We start from the raw sequence: 25,783 nt of genomic DNA on the forward strand, positions 1-25,783 counted from the left end.
TAGATTTTTGTTTAAACACTATAAAAATATAATTAGAAATTAAAGAGTGGCATTGTAAACTGATATGAAATGTATTATATTGAAATTAAAACAGTTACATTTTTTCCACTGGCAGAAAGTTTCCATAGTAAGTTAAAAAAAAATTGCCAGAAAATTTTTCTTAAAATTTCAGTTTATGTGAAAATTTTGATTATCCTGAAATACTGAGAATTTCAAAATGCCCAACTTAAATTTTTGACATTATTTGAAATTCTATCACATGTAACTTGTATGAAGTCACAATTTTGAGACACTAACCCCAATTTTTTTTTAACTGACAGCAAATTTCCTTTTAAGCTTCTATATATTACCCTAAATAAATAAAATATAAATGATTTTTTTTATTATAAAAATAATAAACGTGTCATGGAAATAATTTTTTTTTAAAACTAAGTTACTGAGTCAGAACAATTTAATTGGTTAAATGTACGTAAAAAGTTACACAAGTAATTTCTTTAAATTTCTACATGTTCCAAATCGTGATGATATATTTAATATTTTATTATTTATATAATTCATAGTTTTTGAAGCGCCATAGCCTCCATCATCAGGAAAAAGCAAAGCAATCTTCCTGCTTTCATCCCTGCAACTCAAACTTTTACTGTACCGATTCAGCTGTTACACAATCAGACGCTTCCATTTTTATTTTGTTTGTCTGATTGCAACGCAATAAATCAGTGAGCCTGGGTCATTTTTGCTGGAATCAGTGTCTCAGTTGAAAGTTATTCCACATAATGTTCATCAAAGCTCCATTTGTTAGTTTGTTACAAGGTTTCTGAGGAGTGCTCTTCCACTGAACAACCTCCAAATTCACAGACGACCTTCATCTGTCAGAGGCACAGCTGACCATCATTAACCCAAACATCTTTGCTTTCATCCTCACTGTAAATACCCCCCACCCACGCAGTAATGGATGCTTGTAGTTTAACACCCATTTTAGCTGCCAGGCTCATCTGTACTCTCAGCTCCCTCTGAATAAAGTGATGTCTATATTTGCTCTGCATGGGTGGTGCCCACGCCCTCTCTACATCCAGCGTGTCTGCTGTGAAATGTTGAAGATTAACTTTGTGTAGTGTAAACCATGTGAAATCATTAAAGTACTCTTACGTTGTTGTGGCACTTGGTGCTCTTTGATTCACCTGCAGCCTTTAGCTGCCAAACTTTTACCTTTCATTGGGTCTATTTAGAGCACTTTAAAGGTGATTGACAAGACTTGGAAATGGAATGAATAGCAGATGATGCATGAAATGAGAAGAAATCAAGAAGAGCTATAGAGCTGACAAAAACCATCTAAACGATATAGAAGCTCAATTTAGAAGAAGAAAGGTTCATACCCATTTCAGGCTGTAAAATAGTATTTGGTTGCACTTAATAACAAATGTTGTTTTGCATTTTGGGCTCTGATGTAATTTCCTTGGGAAATTTCCTCAGGGTTGGATTTTTAGGTGATGAATGGAAAAAGGAGGAAACACATTATACCATTAGGATTTTTAGTGAGTAGGCACAGATTACACTTGAGGTACTTTTTGTAAGTAATGAGTGTAACTTTAAAATAAAGACTGCATGAAGATAATACGAAGAGGGATAGTTTTTCACCCTAGAATGAGCATTTATTCCTGCTTAAAAAAATAGTATTTATTTTTTATGTGTACCTATTTTCAGTAACCTGTATTTGACAACAGCATAATAAAACTGGAAATTCTGTTTTTGGTGGCCTATGAAAATATTCTGGAGGCGCCCCTGTTTAGAGGTGATGCCACATGTTGGGAAATCATCTTTGTACTTTGGTTTCTATCTCCACACAGTTACACAATAACTGAAGCACATTACAGCACACACACCAAAATAATATTTTACTAATGCAAGATGTTTGTATGCATCTCAATCTCCCAGGTCACGGTGGTCTAAAGCAGTGTTTCCCAACCACTGTGCCGTAGCACATACGTGTGCCGTGGAAGATTATCTGGTTCCACCTGATTGGTACTCTAAGCGATCAGCGTTAGTAACGGGCAGAACAATTACATTCTCTTCCACTAGAGGGCAGTACAACTACCTGCTCTAATTAAAGTGGGTTGCCAACTGCCAGTAAAACAGAAGACGAAGAAGAAATTACACGCTAGTCCTGTTGTGAGACGACGCAGTGCATAATAGCCATAGATAAATATTTGAAAATAAAAAGTAGTCAATCTGACCTGATCCTGGAGAAAACTCCGACCCAGATGAAGACGCCCTAGCATGAGTAGTGGTCAGAAGAAACGAAAAAAGGTATACTGGGGACAAACTGAGCCAAATCTACTACACATGGTGTGTGGGGGAAAATTATCAATATGGTTTTTGTGACATTTTTGTTTGGTGGTGTGCTGTCTAATGTGAAATATGTGCCGTGGCTCCAAAAGGTTGGGAAACTCTGGTCTAAAGAGACTAATTTATGTCAAATACACTTTTTTTAGGGTTCTCAAGGAAGGTGGTGAAATATCGTTAATAATCTTAAAGAAGTTGTGATTCTCTATGATACGGCCCTCATTTCTAATAGGAATCGTTTAATTACAACGAAAGAAGCAGAGGTAAAGATTTTATGTAATGCAGCTCAAACCCATGACAACGCTGTAATGACACGTAAGAAGAATGATTACATAAAGACTGGCAGTTTCACTTTTGGGTCCTAAATGTGTCAGACTCAGTGAACCACTGTACACAAATACTTTGTCTTTCTTTTTCTTCTGAATACAGAATATTATGCTAAAGGTTTAGAGAATTATTTTAGACCATATGTAAGGTTCAAACTTTAGCTGCTGTTAAGAGAGAGAGAGAGACCCCTAGTGGCAGAAATTGCAAACTGTGCATTTGAAAATCAAAAACCAGAGTTTGTGCTGTTAGCTTCTTCCTTTATGTGTAACCACTGTATAGGGTTGATCTCAGTGATGAGGCTAAAGTCAGTGCAGTGTTGGTATACTGGATCCATAAAGCGGTATTTTTGTATACTAATCTTACAGAAAGTGTTGTTTTTTTCTTCCAAAAAAGAAAAAAACATTTTCTTTGGGAAAAGTTGACGTGACAGTAAAGGTACCGCAGACTAGTGCCTGTTTCTTTGAGCTTGTATACGTCTGTGTCAATAACAGCCGGGTGTTGATCGCGACCCTCTGCAACAGTACAATGTGTTGGAGTGTTCCAGTGTTTGAGCTTCGCTCCGAGCTGCCCGCACTCTGCCATTTTCAGCTCTTCGTATAAATAAACAGCAGTCATGCTGACTGCGCTCTGATTGGATACCATGTAATGAGCTGTGAAAGGCCAGTCAGCAGCATCACACCGTGAGCACTCTGTGCTGTCTAATTAATACCAGGCCTAGACATATGTGACACGGCCACGCCACATACTGAGGGAAAGGCTTTACATTTAGCTCAGATCAGAATACCAGGCGAGTCATCGCCCCAGGTTCAGTCTGCAGGAGCAAAACGAGCCCAAACGTGCGCTGGTAAAGACATTTCTTCAGTTGTGAGAAGAACGAGGAGTCACGCAACAAGTGGATTGATTCTCTGACTCAATCTGGAATTAAATGAAGAGACAGAAAACAGAGACAGCCTTACAGAAGAATTGTGGTTCTACGAGCCAAAGGCCTCGGGGCCTCAATATGGCTATTCAGAGCTTGTGTAAGCACTTCTTGTTGGCAAGTCAGTCAACTGCAAAATTGCCTTAAAGATAAATAAAACAGCATGGTAGAAAAGTGGTTAGTGCCGTTGCCTCACAACAAGAAGGTCTGGGGTTAGAGTCCACCATCTGGCCGGGACCTTCCTGTGTTCTCCATGTGTCTGTGGGGGTTCTCTCCAGTTTCCTCCCACAGTCCGTCCAGTTAGTGGGGTGAGGTAAATTGGCTATTCAAAATTGCCAATAAGTGTGAATGGCTGTCTGTCTGTCCCTCTGTGTTAGCCTTACCGCAGGGTGTACCGTGCCTCTCACCCCATGGCAGCTGGGACAGACTCTCCAAGAACCGTGTGTGACCCTGAATTGGAAAGGTGAAAGAAAATGGATCATTATATAAAACAACTACAAGAGTGATGAAATCACTACAAAGAGACACTAAACAACTCCAGTTCAGCAACAAATAAATCACCGCAAATGGAGAAAAACAACAGGAAACACAAAGGCGATTAAATTACCCCACGGTGTGCCGGCGTGATTCTTTTTTCCCTGAAAAATCTGACGCATAAAATCCGACTCATGCGCTGCTGCTGTGAGCAATAAATTACACAAAAAACGTTGGATGTGTCAAGAAATGATACAAATTAAAACTCACATAAACTGCAAACTGAGGTTCAATAAATATTCCAGTTTCAAAGAAATTACATCTTCTGGCAATTATTTCATGGCTCAGGTTTTACAGGGTAAAAGAAATAGAACAACAACTACAAAGTGACACAAAAACAACACAAAGATATGCAACAAGTATGAAGAAACACAAAGTCTGTAAAGACAGTGAAACAAGCAATCGTTTACAAAGAAACGTAAACGTTTACAAAGAGATACACTGTAACTGTGAAGGAACAACTACAACGAGATGAAACACAAAAGACTTAAAGGAGGTGCTACATGACTTCTGTGGGACTTTTCACGCTCAGAATCGGTCCATGCCCACTGAGTCTACTGTAAACTGCACCCAGGAGAGCTGGTTCTGTTTTAAAGGTCACACGAATACTGATTAGAGCCTTTTGTTTGTTTATGTGCCGCACATTGTTTATTTGCAGCAATGATAAATAAAACTATTCCCGGTTTATTGAGTGCATCCTCCCTGCATAGCTTTGAATGTTGATCAGCATATTGAATTCACACAGGCTGTAGATGTAAAATGGAAATATGTCGTCAGGTTTCCTGCATGTGCATTTCTGTCCATCTGCAAACTGTTACTGCTTAAAAGGGTCACGGTGTTCCTAATGAAGTGCTCAGTGAGTGTATTTAGCTTTGTTTTAAAGTCGCTTTGTGTAATCCTTTGTTTTTCTCTCCGTCTCTTGTTTATCTTGCTCGGAGACAAAAATGTGTTTCTATTATAAATCACCTCTAATCCAATAAATCAATAACCAATAATCATTCGTACGTTTCGCTCAGTGCTCCAACATCACGATACTTTCCAGAACTCTTTTTTTTTTTCTTATTTGTAACGTCTATTAATGTATTTTGACACTGAAAGGACTGCACTTACAAACACAACCGTGATGCATTCACAGACACTCTGGAAATACCACATTTTGCAAACATGCTGGATTTGTACAAGACCAGCTGTGCAGTATAAATCTTAACTGGTTTGTTTTGGTTGAACTGCTCAAATGAAGTGTGTGTATGTTTGAATATGGAAGGATACAAACTCCATTGCAACACAAGTTCTACTTTGCATGTGTGTGTGTGTGTGTGTGTGTGTGCAGAGGGGGTGGTGGCCCCATGAGCCCTGTGATGCAGCTCCACTTCCTCCTGGATTAAGTGTTAAAGTCAGGGTGGTCCCAGTCTGGGGGTGGTAATCCTGCTGCTGTGTACAAGTCTTCCTGCCAGTGTTCGTATACACTCTCTTTTACACACACACACACACACACACACACACACACACTACTCATGGGACTGTGGCTATTTATTTACAGTTGGTGCAAGCAAAGCTGCAGAGAAGTTGAAAAGTTTTTATGTCTCGTTCATACAGCCGAGAGTGACGCCGTGATGTGCAGTATGGGGAATGTTTTGTCTTCGGTATTTCAGCTTTTAGGGATCTGACAGCAACACACTGATGTTAAACATAAAATAAATATTTGTTTCTGTGTGTTACACGAATACTAAATAAATATGCAGAGATAATCTCATTGTTTGGGTTGAACATCCAGCAGGCAGAGGGAAAAAAGGCAGCTATAGTCTGAACAGCAAAGAAGGGCAAATAAAATATTCTGAACGCATTCAGGGTCCGAAAGCTCTGCTGACCTGAAAAACTTTATGATAAAATCAGAGCAGTCTCACAGCAGGCCATCAAGTAGTCACAGCTTGTAGTTTATTGATTCTGGATGTAAATTCTGCCATTTTTTTAACCTGATGTCCACCTTTTCGCTGCTATGTACTAACTCGGGGGGGTCGATCACACCAGAGATTCGAGTCGTACAAATCACAGATATTTGTGTTATTTTTAAATAGGTTCTTAATTTTTAAACTGTTACTTGATGTCATTTAAAACGTTGTTTCTTGGTTATCATGTCTGACATGTTCTTTATCTGGACCAATGACTGTTTCCTTTCACAGCTTCTACAATAATCGCTCTCTGCTGTAGACACCATATGTAATTCCTATTATGGCTGACGTTAGTTACTAATTTGTGCTGACATGAAAAAATGTGACAGCATGTGACCATGAAAGTGCTTTTTCCTAACTGATTCCTGTGTTGCTATGAGACTGGGCTGTAACGTGTTGTTGTTGTGAGTGCTGCTGACCGCAATGATAATATCTTTAAATTTGAATGTTTTGTTTGCAGGTTGAAAGTGTGTGTGTACTATTAATACTTTATGAAACTGAGCATTTTGAAATACTAATGGAAAAGGATGAATGATGTTAGAAGTAAGAAAAGCTCCAAAACCTACTGACTGACTCCAAAACTGTTACAAAATTCATGTAAAAATTCATCCATGCATCCACTCTGTGCTGCTTGTCTGGGTCCAGGTCAGGGAGCAGGAGTCTAGGCAGAAGTGCTTGGGCCTCCTTCTTCCCGCCCAGCTCCTCCAGCTCTTCTGTTGGAACACCGAGGCGCTGCAAGACCAGCCGAGAGACAAAATCTCTCCAGCGTGCCTGGGTCTGCCCCAGGGTATCCTCCCAGTCAGATGCCCAAACCACCTCAACTGACTCCTTTGGATCCGGAGTAGTGTCCATATTCTGAGCCACCAAGGTCACCCTGTCTCTAAAGAAGAGCCCAGACATCATTTGGTGGAAGCTTTCAGTGATTGCTCACAGCTCGTGACCACAGGTCGGGGTAGGAGCGCAGACTGATCAGTAGATCAAGAACTTTGTTTTCTCACAGATTGATGCACCTCACCAATCCATCTGTTATCCTCCTGCTTCCTAATTCCCTTGTGAACAGGAGAAACTTAGTGCAACATCAACAACTGATTTGCTGTTGGAACTATATCTCACTCTGGTCGTACCGAGTAGGCCCTAACAAGAGGCCAGATACCCCAAACTCTGAAAGGACCTCCCAGAGGGAAACCTGAGGGACGAATGTATCCTCCGAGTCGACAGACTACATGGAGGCTTGTTGGGCAAACTCCAGCAGATAAGCATACGATTTAAATTTTGTATTTGTTTTGGTTACAACTTCACCAAAAATGGTGCTGCTGTGTTTTAACGTTTTCCGTAGCAGTGTGATTTTAATATTTTAGTCATGAATTTATGTCACAGCCATTTTCATTACATTTATTACTAAGTACTTTTGAATTGCTCAAGGTAATTAGACCCACTGAGACTAAGTCATTTAAGTTAATTACTCCACCATGCAGAGCAGCCCCAACCTCCTCAAGTACATGTAGATGTATAACTTCCATGCAGACTGGTGACAGTTTAAGGAGAATGGCAACAGAAAGTGTTTTAGTGAGGCAGTGGTTCCAAAAGGTTCGGTAGGCAAGGGCAGAAAAAATAGAAAACACAAACTACAGTCCCAGAAACAACTATAGAGTCTCTCTGTGTGTGTCAACACAAACTGAAGATTTATTGCAGAGCTGTTGTTGTACTGAACAATTTTCTCCATATGAGGGTACATGTGTGTTTGTGTCCGTGCTGTAAACAGCATCAGTCCTGTTCTGGAGGACGTAATGATGTATCGAGCCCTGTGCCAGGAAACCTAACTTGATTAGCAGCTAATGTGGCCAGAACCGAGCCCATCAATCTTCATCACGGCCCCGCCCTCCCCGCAGTGCTGAGTGTGTATTTGGACAAGTGTAGCCGGTTTATGTAGAGAGTGAAAAAATATAATAAACACTTGGATTAAAAGGCCTTTTGAACTGGCGAGCCCCAAACCGTGTGATTTAGCACCGAGCTGGGACTTGATTGCACATGAAACAGAGATGATGACACTTCCCAGAGTTTCAGCCGTATTTCTCTTGGTGAGACTACAGAGGCTTGTCAGCTCGGTCTAAAAATGAATCATCGTGACAATATTTAAAATTAGCTCAAAATGCTCCAAGTTAATCCACACTTATTCCCCAAAGTAACCCGGCACAGAGACTCTGCCACACTGACTGTTAAAATCACTGCAAGGTGACAGAAACATGGTAAGAAGGATTTTAAATGATTACTAAAAATCATAACGTGGAATGTAAACAGCAGTGCTCGGCTTGGTTTAAGCTGCTTTCACACGTGCGCTCCAGCCGGGATTTTTTTCTAGACATACAAGAGACGGACGGTGCTCAAAAATGTTCTGACTGAAAACTTTTTGTTTTCTAAGGAAATATATTTTAAACAGTTTAATGTTGCAGTTTATAATCAAAGTTAATTCAGACAAGACTTAAAACTAACCATGTCAGCATATATCACATCCATGGACTGTGGTTCCCTCCTTAGGTTTTAAACTTCTTATTCTTATTCTTGATGTTGTTCTCTATTATTATTGAAATGTACTTGTCTGGTGTACATTCAGTTTATAAGAAGCACATTTTCCTTAATTATTAATTATTTGAATAAATAAACCTCTAATTTAATTTATTTCAGCTGCATTTTACTCGAAATTATTGCTACATGTTTACTGAAGGTGAAAAATTGTTTCTTTCAGTGCAGACCTGATTACTGCCAGACCCACTGAATCAATAAATCACTTAAATAGAACCTGTTTTGACAAAGTGAAGCACGCTAAAAGTTCTCAAAAGGCAACACATCACGCCACGATCAAAAGAACCAACTGAGAAACAAAGTCGGTGACATCTATCAGTCTGGAAAGAGTTACAAAGCCATTTCTAAGTCTTTGGGACTCCAGAGAACCACAGCGAGAGCAGTTATCCACACAGTGGAGAAAACCTGGAACACTGCTGAACCTTCCCAGGAGCGACTGGCCTTCCAAAATTACTTCAAGAGCGCATTGACGACTCATGCAAGGTGTCACAGAAGAACCCAGAACAACATTTAAAGACCTGCAGGCCTCACTTGACTCAGTTAAGGTCAGAGGTCATGATTCAACAATAAGAAAGAGGCTGGGAAAAATGGCCTCCATGGGAGAGTTCAAGGAGGAAACCACTCTGCAGTGGTTTGCCTGAGACTTCTGGGAATATAGTCTGTGGACTGACGAGACAAAAGTGAGCTTTCTGGAAGGTTTGAGTCCTGTTACATCAAACTAACAGCATTTCATAAAAAGATCATCACAGCAGCAGTCAGGCACGGTGGTGGTGGTGTGATGGTCTGGGCTGCTCTGCTGCCTCAGGACGGCTCGCTAACTGATGGAAACATGAATTCTGCTCTCTAACAGAAAATCCTGAAGGAGGAAGTCCGCCCATCAGGAGCACTTGGCTTATGTACGAGGACAATGATCTGAAACTCAAAATGTGGACTCAAGTTGAGATGCTTTGGCGTGACCTTAAACAGTCGTTCATGCTGGAAAAAACCCCAAACACCTGTGCAAAGACTCATTACCAGTTATCAAAAACACTTGACTGTAGTTCTCGGTGCCAAGGGTGGTGCAACCTGTTATAAGGAGCAGTTACTTTTTCACACAGTGTCGGAGGGATTCAGTTGTGTTTTTTCTTAATAAATGAAAATAAATGAAATTTATTCAGGTTATCATTGTCTAATATTAGATTATAATTTGTCTGATGACCTGAAAGTATGACAAATACTAAACAATCAGGAAGGCGGCGTACACAAATCATGCATTAAAGCTTATGGAACAGTGAAATTGTTATTCTATACATGTACACGCATACAAAAATTGTAGCATAGTTCACTTCAGTTGAGTTTGTCCTATGATCAGTGTTGGTCAAGTTACTTGAAAACAGTAATTACTTACTAATTACTGACTACTTCTCCCAAAAAAGTAATTTACTGATTACTTATTTTCAAAAGTAATTAGTTACTTTGTTACTTTTCTAAAACATGATACACAACCTGAATACATAATAAAGCAATAGACCTTTCAGCCCAATTCTATTTTTTTATGCATAATCCATCATTTAAAATTGAATCAAATGAAAAATTCTCTTTTTAAAACTTGTTTTATTAGTTTTCATCTTTTAACTTTATGCACATTACATCAAGCAAAAATTAAATTATATGCAACAGTCTTTGACTTGAAGAAATTGTTTAACATTTAAACCTATTTTCTGCATATTCCAGCATATAAAATGACATAATGTTATCATCCATTGGTGATCTGCACACGTCTGTTGCTGCCACGGCGTACGTCATTGTCATGAGACACTCTCACAAACAAAATCACGACGGTAACGCAGTAGTAATCCCTTACATTACTTGTTAGTTGAAAAAAGTAATCGGATTACACTAAGCCGTTACTTGTAACTACACAGGACTTTAGCCGTTACTTGTAATGCGTTACTGTCCATCTCTGCCTATGATTAAGTTGAACTTTTGCTGGCATTGAAACCTCAGTGTTCACCAGTGTTGGTCAAGTTACTTGAAAAAAGTAATCAGTTACTAATTACTGATTACCTCCCCCAAAAAGTAATCCCGTTACTTTACTGATTACTTATTTTCAAAAGTAATTAATTACTTAGTTACTTAGTTACTTTTTAAAAAGACAATTTACAACCTGAATAGGTGATAAAGCGATAGATCTTTCAGCCCAATTCTACTTTTTCTGCATAATCCATCATACAAAATGTAATCAAATGGAAACGTCTCTTTTTAAAACGTTAAATCTTTTAACTTTATGCATCAAGCAAAAACTTAATTATATGCAACTTTCTCTGACTGGAAGAAATTTGTTTAACATTTAAACCTATTTTCTGCACATTCCAGCACATAAAATAAAATATTTTTTGTGTTTACACTCACTCTTTCAAATAGATGCAAGTAAAACACAGCAGAAAATAAATAAAATCAAAGACTAGCGGTCCTGTTGCTCTATTTTCACCTGTAAAGCAGGAGTGGGTTAGGTGGAGGTTTACCCTGGTGCAGGTGTGCCGCAGCGGTCAGTGGAAGAATCCGCGAGTTTCTCTGTCAATTTCCCATTACGTCGTAGTACACTCGCTGCTTGCTTGGAAGTTTAGGGTTTTTTTCGCTGTAAAAAGAAGTTTTCTTCCCACGCACAACGGACACTAATGTTTTTGTCACTTTTTATGGAATCAAACTCAAAATAAGGTCAGTACTTCCACGCGTTAAACGCTGCATGCTCATACTCTCTCTGCACTCGAAATATTATCCATTGTTGATCTGTGAACAGCTGTTGTCACGAACGTCGCACTCGCTTACGTCACTGTCATGAGACATTCTTGCAAAAAATCACGGTTTTAGTAACGCAGTAACGCAGCGTTCCTACGGGAAAGTAACGGTAATCTAATTACCGTTTTTGCAATGGTAATCCCTTACATTACTCGTTACTTGAAAAAAGTAATCAGATTACAGTAACGCGTTACTGCCCATCTCTGGTGTTCACACACATTTCTCTCCATCCTGGATAACTCCTGCACACATATCAGTGTAAAGGTAATATCTGAAAATGAAACTTTGCCATGATGTTGGTAACAAACGTGATTAAAAACTGTTCTTTTCAAGCAGCTTGTGCACACAAAGGTTGCAGACTCTCCCCACCACTGTGCACGTGCATTTCGAGATTAATTTACGCGCAAATTAAAGATGAATTTCTTTATATTTTTCTATACGGCAGTAATATTAGTAAAACGTATTACACCGACAGATCTAAATATTGTTAGGCTGTGGAGGTTTGCGTGAACAGAGTGGTCTGTATTATTATTTGAGTCCAGCCCTGCTTTGGTGCTTTGATCAGCTCTAATCCCCGTCATATTAAACAAATTCACATATGGAGAGCATGCTTGTAGGGTTACCATGATATGCAACACAGAACTGTGGAACAACATAGAAATGTTCCGTGTAAGTTAGCAGATACACACTTCAGAAAAAGAACTGCAGCTGGAGACTCCAGCAAAATATGGATTATTTTATTTGATTGAGACACCTTTGCACCACATTGATTTAATTAAAGATTTATTGAACTAGATTATTATTTGCTGCAATAACGACTGAGTTACGCAGTTTGGCTAAAGTCCTGTGTAGTTACTGCCGTGTGAATCACAGTGATTACAACTCGCCCTGAGGGGAGAACGAACATGTGAACCAAAAATCAGATCAACAGTTTTATAGTTGAGAAAAATTAGACATGACGCCAGAGCGAGCCAATAGAAAACAAAGAGGCATTTCATAATTTAATGAGAAACCTATTACAAAAATATGTTTAGCACTGGAGAGCAAATTTGCTGTTAACACATTTTACTGTGAGGCTAAAGCAAATGTTAACGTCTTGGTGGAGGAAAGGTTAGATTGTTTCTTCCGAGTAAAAATTTTGAGATGAAACAAGCACAGTAAACTCTGCATGCCCCTTTGAAAGAGAACTCGCTCAGGCAATAAAATAATTTCTGTTCAGTCTCTCCTTTGTGTCAGACTCTGAAAAAACAAAATAAAGAATTCGTTTTTCAGCGTTTGTAAATTTTGCATTCACTTTCCTTGGACGTCTTCCTGGGCCGGCCTGAAACCTTTTCATATAAATATGAGTCCATTTTGCTGCTCTGCGCTGTATGATGGATTATTACAACAGAACAGTGATTCAACCTGATGAAAGCTTTTACATTTAATGTTCTAAACACACCAACGGTCTGGTGGGTGTTTCTGCTCTGTCAGACAGGAAGTGATGCCTTCTCTTCTGCTTTGTTTGGATTCAATAAAAGGAAAAAATCAGTCCTGACCAAGGAAACATTGTCACTTAAAGAAATCTAAGTTTTACCTTTATGGCTGGTATAAAGAAAAAGAGTGAAGGAAGAGGACAGATTAAAGAGATTTTAATTTGACAATAATAATAGAAATGTGAAGAACAATGTGTGACATGACAACAATCGAAAATGGTTTAAGGGTTAGACTGTTTTTATTTCTTAGAATACACAGAGACAAAAAAAACAGAAAAGGAAAAACAGCCTCAGAAACAAAAAAGGACTTAAAATGACACAAAACAACAAAGATGTGAAAAACAACCACAAAAAGACACAGTGATCACAAAAAAGAGACACAAAATGTCCACAAAGAGACAAAAAAAAAGAAATGCAAAACCACTTGAAACTGATGTAAAACAAACGCAAAGACAAAGAAAAAGACACAAAAAAGTCAGACATCAAACAACCACACACTGACCAAAGTTAGCTGGCATAAAGATATGTGCAGATGGATAAAATAATGTGATAAGAAGTTAAAATAAGTGAAACAATTACAAAAAAGACAAGGACAAACATAAGCTCAAAAAGCAAATGCAAAACAGATGAGCAAAAGATACAAAACTACCAGATTTAGTCTCAGAATGACCCACACACCAAAATGAGACAAAAATTGAGAAAAAACGATGAAAAATGACGTCATAGACAAACAAAAAGACCACAATGATGTACAAAACACATAAAAAGCCATAAAGAAACACAAAACTAGACACAGAAGATGCACAAAAACAAACACAACGGTATGCAAAATGAGGCAAGATGCATTTATGGAAACACAGAGCCGCAAACCACATGGTGGGATGATTAGTGGGGGTTTTGTGGGGGTTTTTCCGTCTGCGTTGCTCTTCTGGACGGAGTCACGAATCCAGTCACGATTTTAGTCAATCCAAAGACGATGTCACTTTGACTGAAGGATGACATAAAGGAGAATGACGAACTCCATTCAGAAGAAATAAATGTGTCTCATAGTTGCTCTGATGAGCAAATCCTGCATAGTCCACAATCCTAAAGCCTCTCACAGGAAGGGACTGGAAGCCACCTCCATGTCCCTGCTGCAGAGTTCAGCCCGGTGCCAATGCTGGCTGCATGCATGTTAAAGATCTGTGACCACGGCCCATCAGCAAAGTTTGTTTTCTCGCATAATAAATAGAAGCGAGAGGATTTCCCTTTTGTCTGAGCTGCTTTCTCAGGAGGATCTCTTACTGTTCAAACACTCACAGACACCATCAGATAACCAACATTTATTAATCTGCTTTGTTTTCAGAAGACTTTGGAGATCGCTGGAGGACGAGAAACCAGCGGAGCCAATTACACTGGTTTATGTGTCGGTATGAAACGCACCCAGACCTCGGAGAGGCCAAGCGTCGGGTCCAGTCACTTCTCTTCTTTCCACTCCTCTCTCGCCATCTTTCCCTTCTGAGGTTTTCATCATGTTTTATTTACACGTCCGACCAAAAGAATCCTATACACAGGAAATGCTTGTGATTGTGAGTTCCTCTCCTCAAATGTGGGCAAGTTTATTTATTTCAAGCAAACATTCCTGATTTGCACAGCGCTAGCCTCAAACAGTGCAGCTTTTTCAGCGGAGTGTGAGTCTGAGCGGCGGGCCTATATTTAGACATGGCTGCTCTGTGTTTGTAATGATGCTGTCAGCACAGCGCTCTGATTTCCTGCAGGTGTCATTCTACAACAAGTCGCTCACAGACCCTCGTTTGGGACTTTCAGCACCATCAGACCTTAAAAGGCTTCTCATTAGCTATTTATGACTCCCGGTCCAGAGCAAAGCAGGGTTGTCATTGTTATTCAGCTGTTAGCATTAGCATTTATAGTGAAACCAGAAAACACAAGCGTGTCTGTACATTAAACTCATCACTTCTTCCAGGTATGCTGAGAAATAAATCCAGAAGATACGGCCTCTGTCACCGCCGTGACGTTCCTTCCACCCACGCCACGCGCAGCTGTTGTAGGTAGAAGTTAACATATTTGGATTAGAGGCTGGAGTGCTAAGTTATCAGCTAATGCTAGCAAGCTTGGTTATCAAGCTACGATCATAAACTGTTTGGGGGCAACACGCGGACACAAATACCTGCACCTCACAGCAAGTCATTTTATTTGTCAGATAATTCAGTAAAAATGGTCCAAAAGGCTCCGGCAGCACAAACACCTTCAGGACATTCAGTTCAGTGACTCGATTTCGTTTTTAATCCAGGCTGTAAATGTCTATTTCTGCTGTAAACTTGAACATGTTACATGGGAGTTGCCTCATTTTTGTGGAGACGGCCTCAAGTGGACATTCGAGGAACTGCAGTCTGTGGCACTTACATGACCTTGTAGCTCCTGCAGGTATGAAGCCAGTGACTGCAGTCAGTGCACAGTGAAGAAAACTTATGAGGTGATATTTCACAATAATTCTAACCTCATTTTAAATCTTAGATGTTTGCACGAGAGGTGTTTTATGTTTTTTATAGGCGGGAATGCTAAACACACTTTCTTTCAGTCTAACAAGGATAAAATCAGGCTGTAAGGATGAGAGATACTTGAGAGAAGTTTGAAATACAACAAGTCTCTTTGTCTCCATAATTTAAAAAGTTTCAGCAATAAGTGACACTTTTGTTTGAAAAGCTGTAAATTTTCAAGTGAATAGCAACACGAGTGCGTCGGCCACACGTCATCCAGCAGACAGGAAGCAGGACAAATGCTGCATCCAGCTTAGTCACAGTCGTACCATCCCTGAATGCACTACATTCTGAAGCGTTTAGAAAATCAAGCAGGTTACATTTTAATAACAGATTACACTCATGGCAGAAATGTGTTCGTTTGCAAACATTTTCCAAGATGCGTTATATTAAAGTATAACCACACACACACACACACACACACACCAAAAAACGCCCTCCTTTTTCTGACATAAAAAAAAAAAACAGATCAAAGTTATTATGTTAAAAATTGCAGGATTGCAAAGGACTGATGTCCTTATCATCTCCACAGAGGGGTGGAGATAATAGGGCTAATTCTTCTTCTGTAAGTTTACTCAAAAAGTTCTTGATGCATTTGAACATCTGAAGCTGTTTTTGGAAAAATGTAGAAATGATTAACTTTTGTTTGTGATCCAGATCCAGATTTAATTATTTTTGGAAGAATTCCTCCATTGAGAGAGCGCTCAAAATTTCTTGAATTGAAAGAAGAGAAAGTGGAAGAAATCATTTTGATATTCCCGAGGAAACAGTCACACTCCAGCCCGGACCTGTCTGGATGCAAGGAGGGAATTTACAGCCTGATGCAGACTGCTCTAGCTTGTGTATTAATGGAGCAAACAGACATAAGATAGATTGGAACAAATGATGATAATTGTTTTGTATAAATATAGAATTAAATAAATATGAGGCTGTGTGTTTCATAATTCTATATGAACATGAATAAAATATCTGGAGTGTGTTGAGCTGTTAGTTATGTGAATGCTTCAGCATGTCGTTGCGTTTACCTGCCTGGAATCACAGCTGCTGGTTTGGAGAGGAATCATAAGTCGCCCCCATTTTACACTTTTATGATTTAGTATTAATATTTCAGCTTTATGATGGGAATTTGTTTTATTCATTTGGCTTTCATGCTGTTTGAAGTTTTAGCTTTAACTCTAAATGTAACAATATAAATTAGAAAAAGGTACCAGAATTAAAAAATACGAAACTGAAAAGTTTAAACATGAGAAAATTATTATATAAGATTATTACTGTTTGTTTGTTGTTTGGTTCCTTTAAGATTTAGATTTTTTTATTATTATTTACAAACTCGTTCTTGATGTGGAAACAGTTGAACCAAAAAACTTGTTTCTAAATGTTGTTTGCAGGTGACATCAGACGTGGTTAAAGGCCAAAGGAAAGCTGATAAATGGACGTTGAGTTTAGGTCAAGGTCAGCGCTGCAAACAATAAAAACATGCCGTTCCTTTTTGTAGTCCTAGATTTGGTGAATTTGACACCTGCAGCTGAAACTCTGGATTATGTGAACTTCAGAAAAACAAAGATTTTCCCCATTTTCACTGACGGATGGTTCCTGGGTTTCTGGGTGTTGATTAAAACACACTTTGAAACACAAACTTAAACAAATAAGCTCAGCAGAAAATAAAGCACTTAAGGTCTATGCATTTAACTTAAACTGTGCTAATATATCATCATCATTAGACTGAAATGATAAGTCAACTGTGGACTTTTGGGGGCCCCTGGGGGACCTGGTGTTGCCACCTTGCACAGAGTGTACCATATGACTGATTGCACTGATTTAAGCAGGTATTTATGAGAACACCTTCCCACACAGATCTGTGTGACTGTGCCAGATATATCCACACATACACTATGTATAAATACTGGTAAATTACTTTAAGCTTCACCTTCGCAAGGTCACCATCCAGCCTGGCCTGCTCTATAATCAAACCCTTTGTGGGCAAAAACTGAAACCGCTGGTTCCAAACATAAAATGATCTAAATGCTTCAGACTCTGGATGAATGCTGGATGTGGAAGAAACTATATGGATGTGTCTCTTACTGTATCATAATCATGATCTACAATTGTTTTCTGTGCTCGGCACTGTTCATATGAATGCTTCCTCCTCCACCTGGAAGCCTTTTGATTCCTTTTATCACATCGCACTGCATTTCATTGCAGTCGATAATCTTTTCTCACCATATGAAATGCAAAGGTGGGCCGGTCCTCCTCAACAAATACCAGGGAGCAGTACAGCATGATGTTTATTTATAAAGCTGCCTTCCAAAAACTGCCCGACTGCCTCTGCTCTCTCATTCCACTGAAATAAAGCGCCATCGCAGCACATTCTTACTCCCGCTCAACTTGGAAAAACATGATTTAAATACTTTGCTGTGTTCACAAATATGAAGCTACATTCTCTGATTTCCCCAGAACATTTTCATGTTTTTTTACTAATTGATTTTCTATGAATTCTGTAAATGCATCATGTATCTCTCTGTTCTTAAACTGTGCATGTTTTTGATTTCAGTGAAACTTTGTTATATTTTTTTTAGATGAGCATCAAGTTTTAATAATGTAATGTCTGTCTATCCTTAAACTACAAGTAAGTGTCCAGTTTTTCAGTTCTGTTGCTGCTGATGTTTCAGTTGGTGAAAGCCCTGATATCGGTTTTATTTCATTTTTTAAACTCATAAACTTTAATGAAAATGAAAAACAAACAAACACGTCGTCTCATTTTTCTTAAAAAAAAACGGGGGGGAAAAAACAAAGGTGCAGTTTTCCAGCAGTGTTTCTATTTATTCTTTCGTACCACAATTTAAAATAAATCACGTCAACATTTTTGGCTAAATTTTATTTTGCAGTAAAATAAATGTTCAAATCCAGAGCAGAGTGGAAAATAATAATAGGTTTTGGTTACATCATTACTGAGTACTAAACTTCATATTGTACGGCATCTTCAGGCCCAGTCACGACAATTAAAATTCTTTTTTAAATTACGCACTGTTCTTGCTTTATGGGGTTTCACCATCATGAGTAAAGTGTAGCATATGAGAATATGCGTAAATATTTACATGGCAGGGACGACATCCTTTTTCAGAGCCTTTTATTGTACTGAGCATTATGTTTTGTGCAGGCATAATTTCTGAGGAGCAACAGATTTGGGAGGAAAAAACTGAATATAATCACAAACCTGAAAATGACGCATGCGTAAAGATGGAGATAAAAGTCTTCTTGACGCTCTTTGTTAATTTTTGTCCGAACATTAAAGTAGATGATGGCAGAGATCCTGTTTCGTGTCTCTGCGTGTAAAGCTAAACACAGACTTTACACTTTTACGCATTTGGTGCGTAAAACGCACGAAAGTCTGCTGGTCATTTAAAATGCAGCACTTTGTCAGGGTAGGAGAGCGACAGGTAAGAGCAGAAAGGGAATCCCATCTGGTACAACTGATGCTGACGCGCGCCGAGGACCACGGACGCGCTGAAAGCCGGACTTTGGCCCTGTGCGCATGTCTCGGCCGGCAGGCCGAGGATGCTGCCTCGTATTTCGTCCTCGCTCTTCGCTAAAATGCTGTCTATGCTGAAACCTTTGGATTTGTCCCTGCTCAGTGTGTTCCCCTTCGGCCTGTCTGGCGCAGGTGCGGCCAAGTTTGTGTTTCCTGAGCAGCTGACGGTGCAGAGAGGACCTCTTTCTCTTTGGCTGAACGCAGACTTCCTCTCCTCTGATTTCGGGTCACGGGTCTCGTCTGGGAGATGAGCGTCGTCCGTCCACAGCGCAGCGCGTTTCGGCGCGGAGAATGGCTCGGGCTGTGGGGCGTGAAGCTCCCTGCCGGCGGCCTGACTGCTATGTTGGTTGGGGGGCACTTTAAGTCTCTGCGTGGAGGGACTCTGCGGCTGTTCCGCGGGATTCAACTCGCCAAGAATATGATTCCTGTCTGCGGGCGTCCCCCTCGCCTCCTCATCCTCATCCTCATCCCTCGCGGGTGCTTCTGTTACCCTCGAGCCAGCTTGATGTTTCGGGGAGGTCTGGGGGTCTCTGGGTTGCCCGTGGCCCTTGGTGCGCTTGTGCCCGGTGGCTTTGGAGTCCAGAGCCTCCTGCTGACACTTCGCCTTCCTCTTCCTCCGGCGGTAGTTGCCGTTTTCAAACATATCCAGACACTTGGTGTCCAGCGTCCAGTAGCTGCCTTTGCCCGGCCGGCCCTTCTCCCGGGGCACCTTGATGAAGCAGTCGTTCAGGGACAAGTTGTGACGGATCGAGTTCTGCCAGCCCTGCTTGTTGTCGTGATAGAAGGGGAATCGGTCCATGATGAACTGGTAGATGCCGCTGAGCGTGGCGCGCTGCTCCGGTGCGCTCTTGATGGCCATGGCGATGAGCGCGATGTAGCTGTAGGGCGGCTTCTGCGGGGGCTCCTGGCGGGCCGGCACGAAGCTCAGGGCGGTGGGCACGACCCCGCTGCTGTCTCCTCCGTACAGGTAGATCAGCGGGGGGGCGGAGAGGCTCAAAGCCGAAGATGTCACTCCGAGCGACGGCAGACGGCCGTGGTAGAGAGTCATGACGCCGGGAAAGCCGCAGTGTGTCCCGGGGAAAGTTGAGCCTGCTCCCGGAGCTCCACTCCTCCACTGACTGACTCTCCAGCCTCATGAGGGCCCCAGAAAAATGTTAATAATTGTTGTACGTTTGCTGTGTTATGTTGACTTTGCACTGGGAAATAAATTGTCCATCATAAACAGTCGGTGCTGCTCTTAGCCCACCCACATTAATTAAAATTTCATTGCGCTGAAACTCCCTCATGTCCCCCTCCTCTGCCCAACAACCAATGAGGTGCCGGGTTATTCCCTCATCTGTTTATAGAATTAGTCGCTTGATAAGTCTGCCCACCCAGGTTGAATCAAGCTGTGTTTATTTGGAAAAATTTCCGGGCACCCAATACATAAACGCACTGATGTGCTGTTTGAAATATCACGTCCACCCCTGACGCTCAGAGTTGCTCACACAGAGAGAACAAGCAAACATTGCCGAGTCCTTTCTGGGAGTTGCTGTGAGTTCACTCGAATGAAAACAAAGTGTATAAAAGGGAAAATAACTTAAACAATTTCTCTTCACTCGTGTCAGACTCTCGTTTTGCTTCCAGTCCAACACAAATGACGCAGAGGGAACATTTCTGCAGCAAACTTCATTTCAAAGAATATCTCAGCGCATAAATCAGGCATGGCTGACAATATAATAATAATGATCAGCTTAACAGGAATATAAGTACTTCAGGCTGACAGCTGCTCTAAAACGATTGACTGGTTTTTGTAGGTTGTGGTGTTAAAAAATGATTATATGATTACCACAAAAGTTTGTATTAGCTCAAAATTTGCAACTTCATGTTCAGCTATATTTAATGTTGAGATTATTTTTATTAAAACATTTCTTGATACTACCAAGCAGTAAGGTACAAAGACAAACACTATTGTTTTTATTTTTTCATTGATTGAAAGATGACACAAGAAATTGGGGGCATGCTTACACGAACAATACATAAACCTAGGAACCTTAATATATTACAAGATTAACTTATTACACAAATATACAAATCACGTTTCCCAAAAAGAAAAGGAACAAATTATTTTAATTTGCCTATGTAATGTGTTTAGTTTTCAGTCCTCTGTTGATTCTTCCAGTTCATGTCTGTCTTGTATAAAAACAGGGGCGATTCTAGAATCAAACTTTTAGGGGGCTCAGCCCCGGTCATATTGTCATGCATACAGTGCCTCACAGTTAATATAAACAGCACATGATGATTGCAAATGTAGTCAGCTTTTTTCACATTTGCAAACTTCATTTCAACTAATCCTGACAATGTTACCATCAGACGAAGCGTAATTACTTAGATCTGGGTCTAAAAATAATTCAGTATGAATAATCGCACATTTCAAAATTATACACCAGTTTTATCTCGTACCCTTTATTTACCAAACATGAGGCAAAGGCTCAATCATGCTGACCAGAGCTTTCTAAAGTAAGTTAAAGCTGCTGTTGAACATTGACAGATCGCATCCTCTGATTTACTCTCACCTGCATTTGGAGCTGTAAACAAACACTGAAGCCCAATTCGACCAAAATAGGAATAAAAATCTTTTACAAACTAAAATGATGAAGTACACCAGCTCCTTGAGTGGTAACTAGTGATGTGTCAGCAAACTAATGGCCCTAAAAGCTAAAATTAGCTATTAATCTCTAGTGATCTAGCTTACGTTAGATAATGTTTTTGATGCCATTTAGAGAACAGATATACATAAACAGACACTTTATGATTCACAGCAACATTATAAGAGTTTGTGAAATGACCTCTTCATTTTCTTTCTGCCGCAGCAACAAAAACCTCCCCCCAAAAAGTCGTATTTATTCCTGACAAACCTGCTGTTGAAGCAGCAGCACCTCTGTGTGGGTGCACTGTAACATCATTACAGCAACAACACCGGACATTTAAACCTGTTTTCATTGGATCCTGTCTCCAGTAGACCAGCTGCCAAGATATAATATCCGAAGACATATAAGATACATTGTTATTATTACTACTCTTTCTATTCTATTTTTAATGGGTGGTATGATCAAATTTAGGGGTGCCTGAGTGTCCCAAAAAACATCTAAACTCACCTAAGGTAAAACTAAATTTTTTTTTTTTTAAAGCACACTGTTTGGTGGAGCCGCCACACTCCAGCACTCGATAAAGTGTTAATAGCTAAAGAAGTTAGCAAAACACGATAAACCACTGGCAGTGTAAAAGATGGGCGTAGCTTCGGGAACTGAATTTTTTGAATGACCAGCAGGGGGCGACCCCCTGCTGGTCATTCAAAATCACATCACATTTGCTGGTCAGGGCCAACACAGAGACAAGCAGCAGCTCACACTCTGACATGATCCCACACTTGTTTGTCTTTCCTGAACAAGTTTGCTTTTAAACTGAACTCCTTTCCTGGAGAATGGATCTTAATTTGCATTTGCTAAGAATCGTCAGCTTTAATAGCAGGAAATGAACTCGGCATATCATTCTTTTCCATCTCTGTGTTTTTGCCACATTTTTCAAGTAACTTATATATTTAACAACAGCATAATAAAACTGGAAACTCTGTTTTTGGTGTGCCACCCCAATATTTTTAGTGGCCCTCATATGGCCACCCTTATGAAAAAATTCTGGAGGTTCCCCTGATTTTGCTTCACAGTTCAGTTTGATTATTTAAGTTCATCACTGTATTTTCAGCCTTATCATTAATATTCTTTTTTACATTCAGGTACATGTGTTTCCTTTAAAATTCAAAACCATGTAGCTAAGTGATATTTTTAGGAGGCGAGTCTCTTTTTGACGTGAAGTAAAATGTAAATTTTGTAATCCATCTTCTGGAAATTATCATTTCAATAGACATCCGTCATCAGTTTAAGGCGGCCGGTGTAGGAGAACCACGGCTCGCTTTTCTCAGTCATTATGAGGTCTCCTTCACACCTTCCTCTGACCTCTTGGGGTTTTCCATCAAGGAAACATCAATTAGGAAAAGGATGTGGGAAGATTTTTTTTTTTTTTTTTTTTGCATTTTCTTTTCTTATTTCATTTATTTGTTTGTTTTGTAATTTTGACTATCTGACTATGACCCAAGACCCACGTGAAAGCCAGCCTTCAAAGTAAAACAGGAAGTAACCAAATGCTCACACTAAACATGAAGATAAGGGGAGGTGAGCACAACGCTCAGTGAATGTTAGTAATTATATAATAATGAATAAAGAGTGTATGGAACAGATAAATGATTTAAAGTGTAACTAAAAGTCCAAAATAGTGGATTAAAAAAAAAATTATTATTTAAAAAAATCTGAAGGGCTCAGAGAATTAAAATAACAATATATAATCATATAAAACAATGGTGTAAGTATTGAAAAGTCTCCTACAGATGTGGCCAAATCAGCCTAAACTCTCTGCTCTGTGGAAAAGTTCTGAATGAATATTTGTTTTCACATCGTCTGCAGCTTCTTTAGGATCTTTTCTGCCCGTGTCCGTATGAAAGCGGAACAAAATGAAACCCGGCTTTAATTGTCCTTAGAGAAGCTTCGTGGAGCCACTCGGGACTGTATTGCCTTACAAGGACAACATGGACAGTGTATTATTTGTAGATGTGAGCATGATGCTTTATATTATGTATTTTCCTGTTTATAGGTCAGAGGAGGATTATAACAACTTTACAAGTGCGCACAGCTGGCTCCTGCTTACATTAAGGCCTTGGAGCTTTCAGTGGATAAACTCAGAAGTTGGTCTTTTCTCTGTTTCTCTCTGAGCAGACGGTGATTCATTAGCAAATTAAACTAAACTAACATGAAAGTATGAGACGGGTGCGGACCACGGCGAGCGGGATTCAGGATCTGACATTTTAGTGGAAATTCTGCAGGACGCATTTTATTATCTATAGCTTTATGTTCGAGCCGGTGATGTTTTATTGATAGTGATGTCACCCAGTCGCCCAGCTGTTACAACCTTTATTTAAGAGTTCACAAAATCAGCACTGTGTGTCCAAAGATCAGGAGCATTGACTCACCAAACTCAGTGTTGTAGAGTCACTTTATTAGGAACAGATTATTAGACATGAGGTCCCAGAGCGCTGACTTGTTTTTCCTTTCTGATTGCTGTCTGCTTTCTTTATGATCTTTTCCATGTCAGGATTGTCCATAAAACTGTTTCAGCCAGTCTCCCAGACCTGGATTAAGCCTAGTCCCAGACTAAAAAGAGATTCTAGTGATGATCTCAGACTGAGATTAGCTTTAATCTGTATTTATTTGGGTTTTTGTAAAGATTTATTCTGGTGCATTTTGGCTTTTTTTTGCTGGAGAGGACAGGGGGAACAACATGCAGGAAAGGCCAGGGTAGACTTGTACCCTGGCCTCTGCAGTGGCTCTGTAGCACATGGAGTGTCTTCACAACCTGGTGATCTTACATTGTTTTCACCAGTTTGGTTATTTTGTGTTGCTTTGTAGTTGCATGTGCATCTTTGCTATAATACTGGGTGTCTTTGCAGATACTTTGTATCTGTTCACAGCGGTTTTTCACTTGTAGGCTGATGAAACTGAAAGACGAGAACAGAAAAAGATAGAATGAATCTGCAGGAAGTCAAAAAGCACCTTAACGACCACAAGATTTCAGAAAACACTTCTTCAATGGACAATTCCAAACCACAGGGAGAGCAAAGACGGTAGAAATGACAAAGACTGAGGGGAATGACGCAGATTAAATACTCTTCTCAGCAGAGAAGTGAAATAAGGAGTGGGAGAAGTCAGTCAGTCACTAATGAGGGCGGGAAAAAAAGAAAGAAAGGAAGGAAAAGCATTGAAGATCTAACCTTCAAAATAAAACAGAAAGCAAGATGCCAAGACCTCACAGACGAGGAGGCTCATGAGAGAAGAAACAATTCAGCAAAACAAAAACTAAAGTTAACATTAAGAAATCGAAAGCTTTTAAAAATTCAAAATGACAAAATGAAGCAAAGCTAATACAGGAAGCACCCAGAGAGGAGGGGCTGTCTCTTGCAGTATTTACTTTGAAGGGAAAAGTATATTTTCTTTATTTTCATTTTGTTTACATTTTTCTTTTTAAACATACTTTAAGAAGTTGTACTTTGTAGAGAGGGGGAGGAGAGGTCAGAGGTCAGATGTTACATAATATTTGGGCTTCTTGCCCATTTTTGCCCAATAATTGATCATTAAGTTGACCTTGACGACCTCGGTGGATTTAAGCCACATTTTAAAGCACAGGTAGTGAACTCCAGTCCTCGAGGGCCGGTGTCCTGAAACCTTTAAATGTCTCCCTGACTGCATGCTGAGGTGGCAGTTCAGACATTTGATTCATATTACAGCAGCTCATGAATGAATGAATATGATGCAATTAAAGTACTTTTAGAAGTACATTTTTCCAAAAACTTACATTTATTTAAATTTACTTGAGCAAGGTTAGGGGTTGCCACCTCAGCATGCAGTCAAGTCTTACTAATGACCTACTAATTTTATTCAGGTGTGTTGCTGCAGGGAGACATTTAAAGGTTTCAGGACACCGGCCCTCGAGGACTGGAGTTCAACATCTGTGTTTTAAAGGATTGTTAACACGTCCCCACCCTAGTGTTCATTCATTCAAAACACAATGACGCAAACACAAATGCTACCAAATACATAACCTCCTCAGTGGAGCTAATAAATACCAGGATGTGTTGTGTGTCTTTTCTAGTTACTTTGTATCTATTTGCAGTGTTGCATTTGTGTCATAGTTTCCTCACTTTAGACATTTTTGTGTTTTTGCAAAGTAGA

At 39.8% G+C, this 25,783-nt stretch overlaps 1 protein-coding gene across 1 annotated transcript; it reads right to left on the reverse strand.

Moving 5' to 3' along the window:
* Positions 1-18,295: 18,295 nt before the first annotated feature.
* On the reverse strand, positions 18,296-20,146 carry foxl1 (forkhead box L1). The gene has a single exon (XM_031737989.2). It carries the CDS (start codon positions 20,014-20,016, stop codon positions 18,835-18,837), a length of 1,182 nt encoding a protein of 393 aa, XP_031593849.1. The 5' UTR covers positions 20,017-20,146; the 3' UTR covers positions 18,296-18,834.
* Positions 20,147-25,783: the final 5,637 nt, after the last annotated feature.

Source organism: Oreochromis aureus, linkage group 7 (assembly GCF_013358895.1).
Source record: "Oreochromis aureus strain Israel breed Guangdong linkage group 7, ZZ_aureus, whole genome shotgun sequence".
Classification (NCBI taxonomy): domain Eukaryota; kingdom Metazoa; phylum Chordata; class Actinopteri; order Cichliformes; family Cichlidae; genus Oreochromis; species Oreochromis aureus.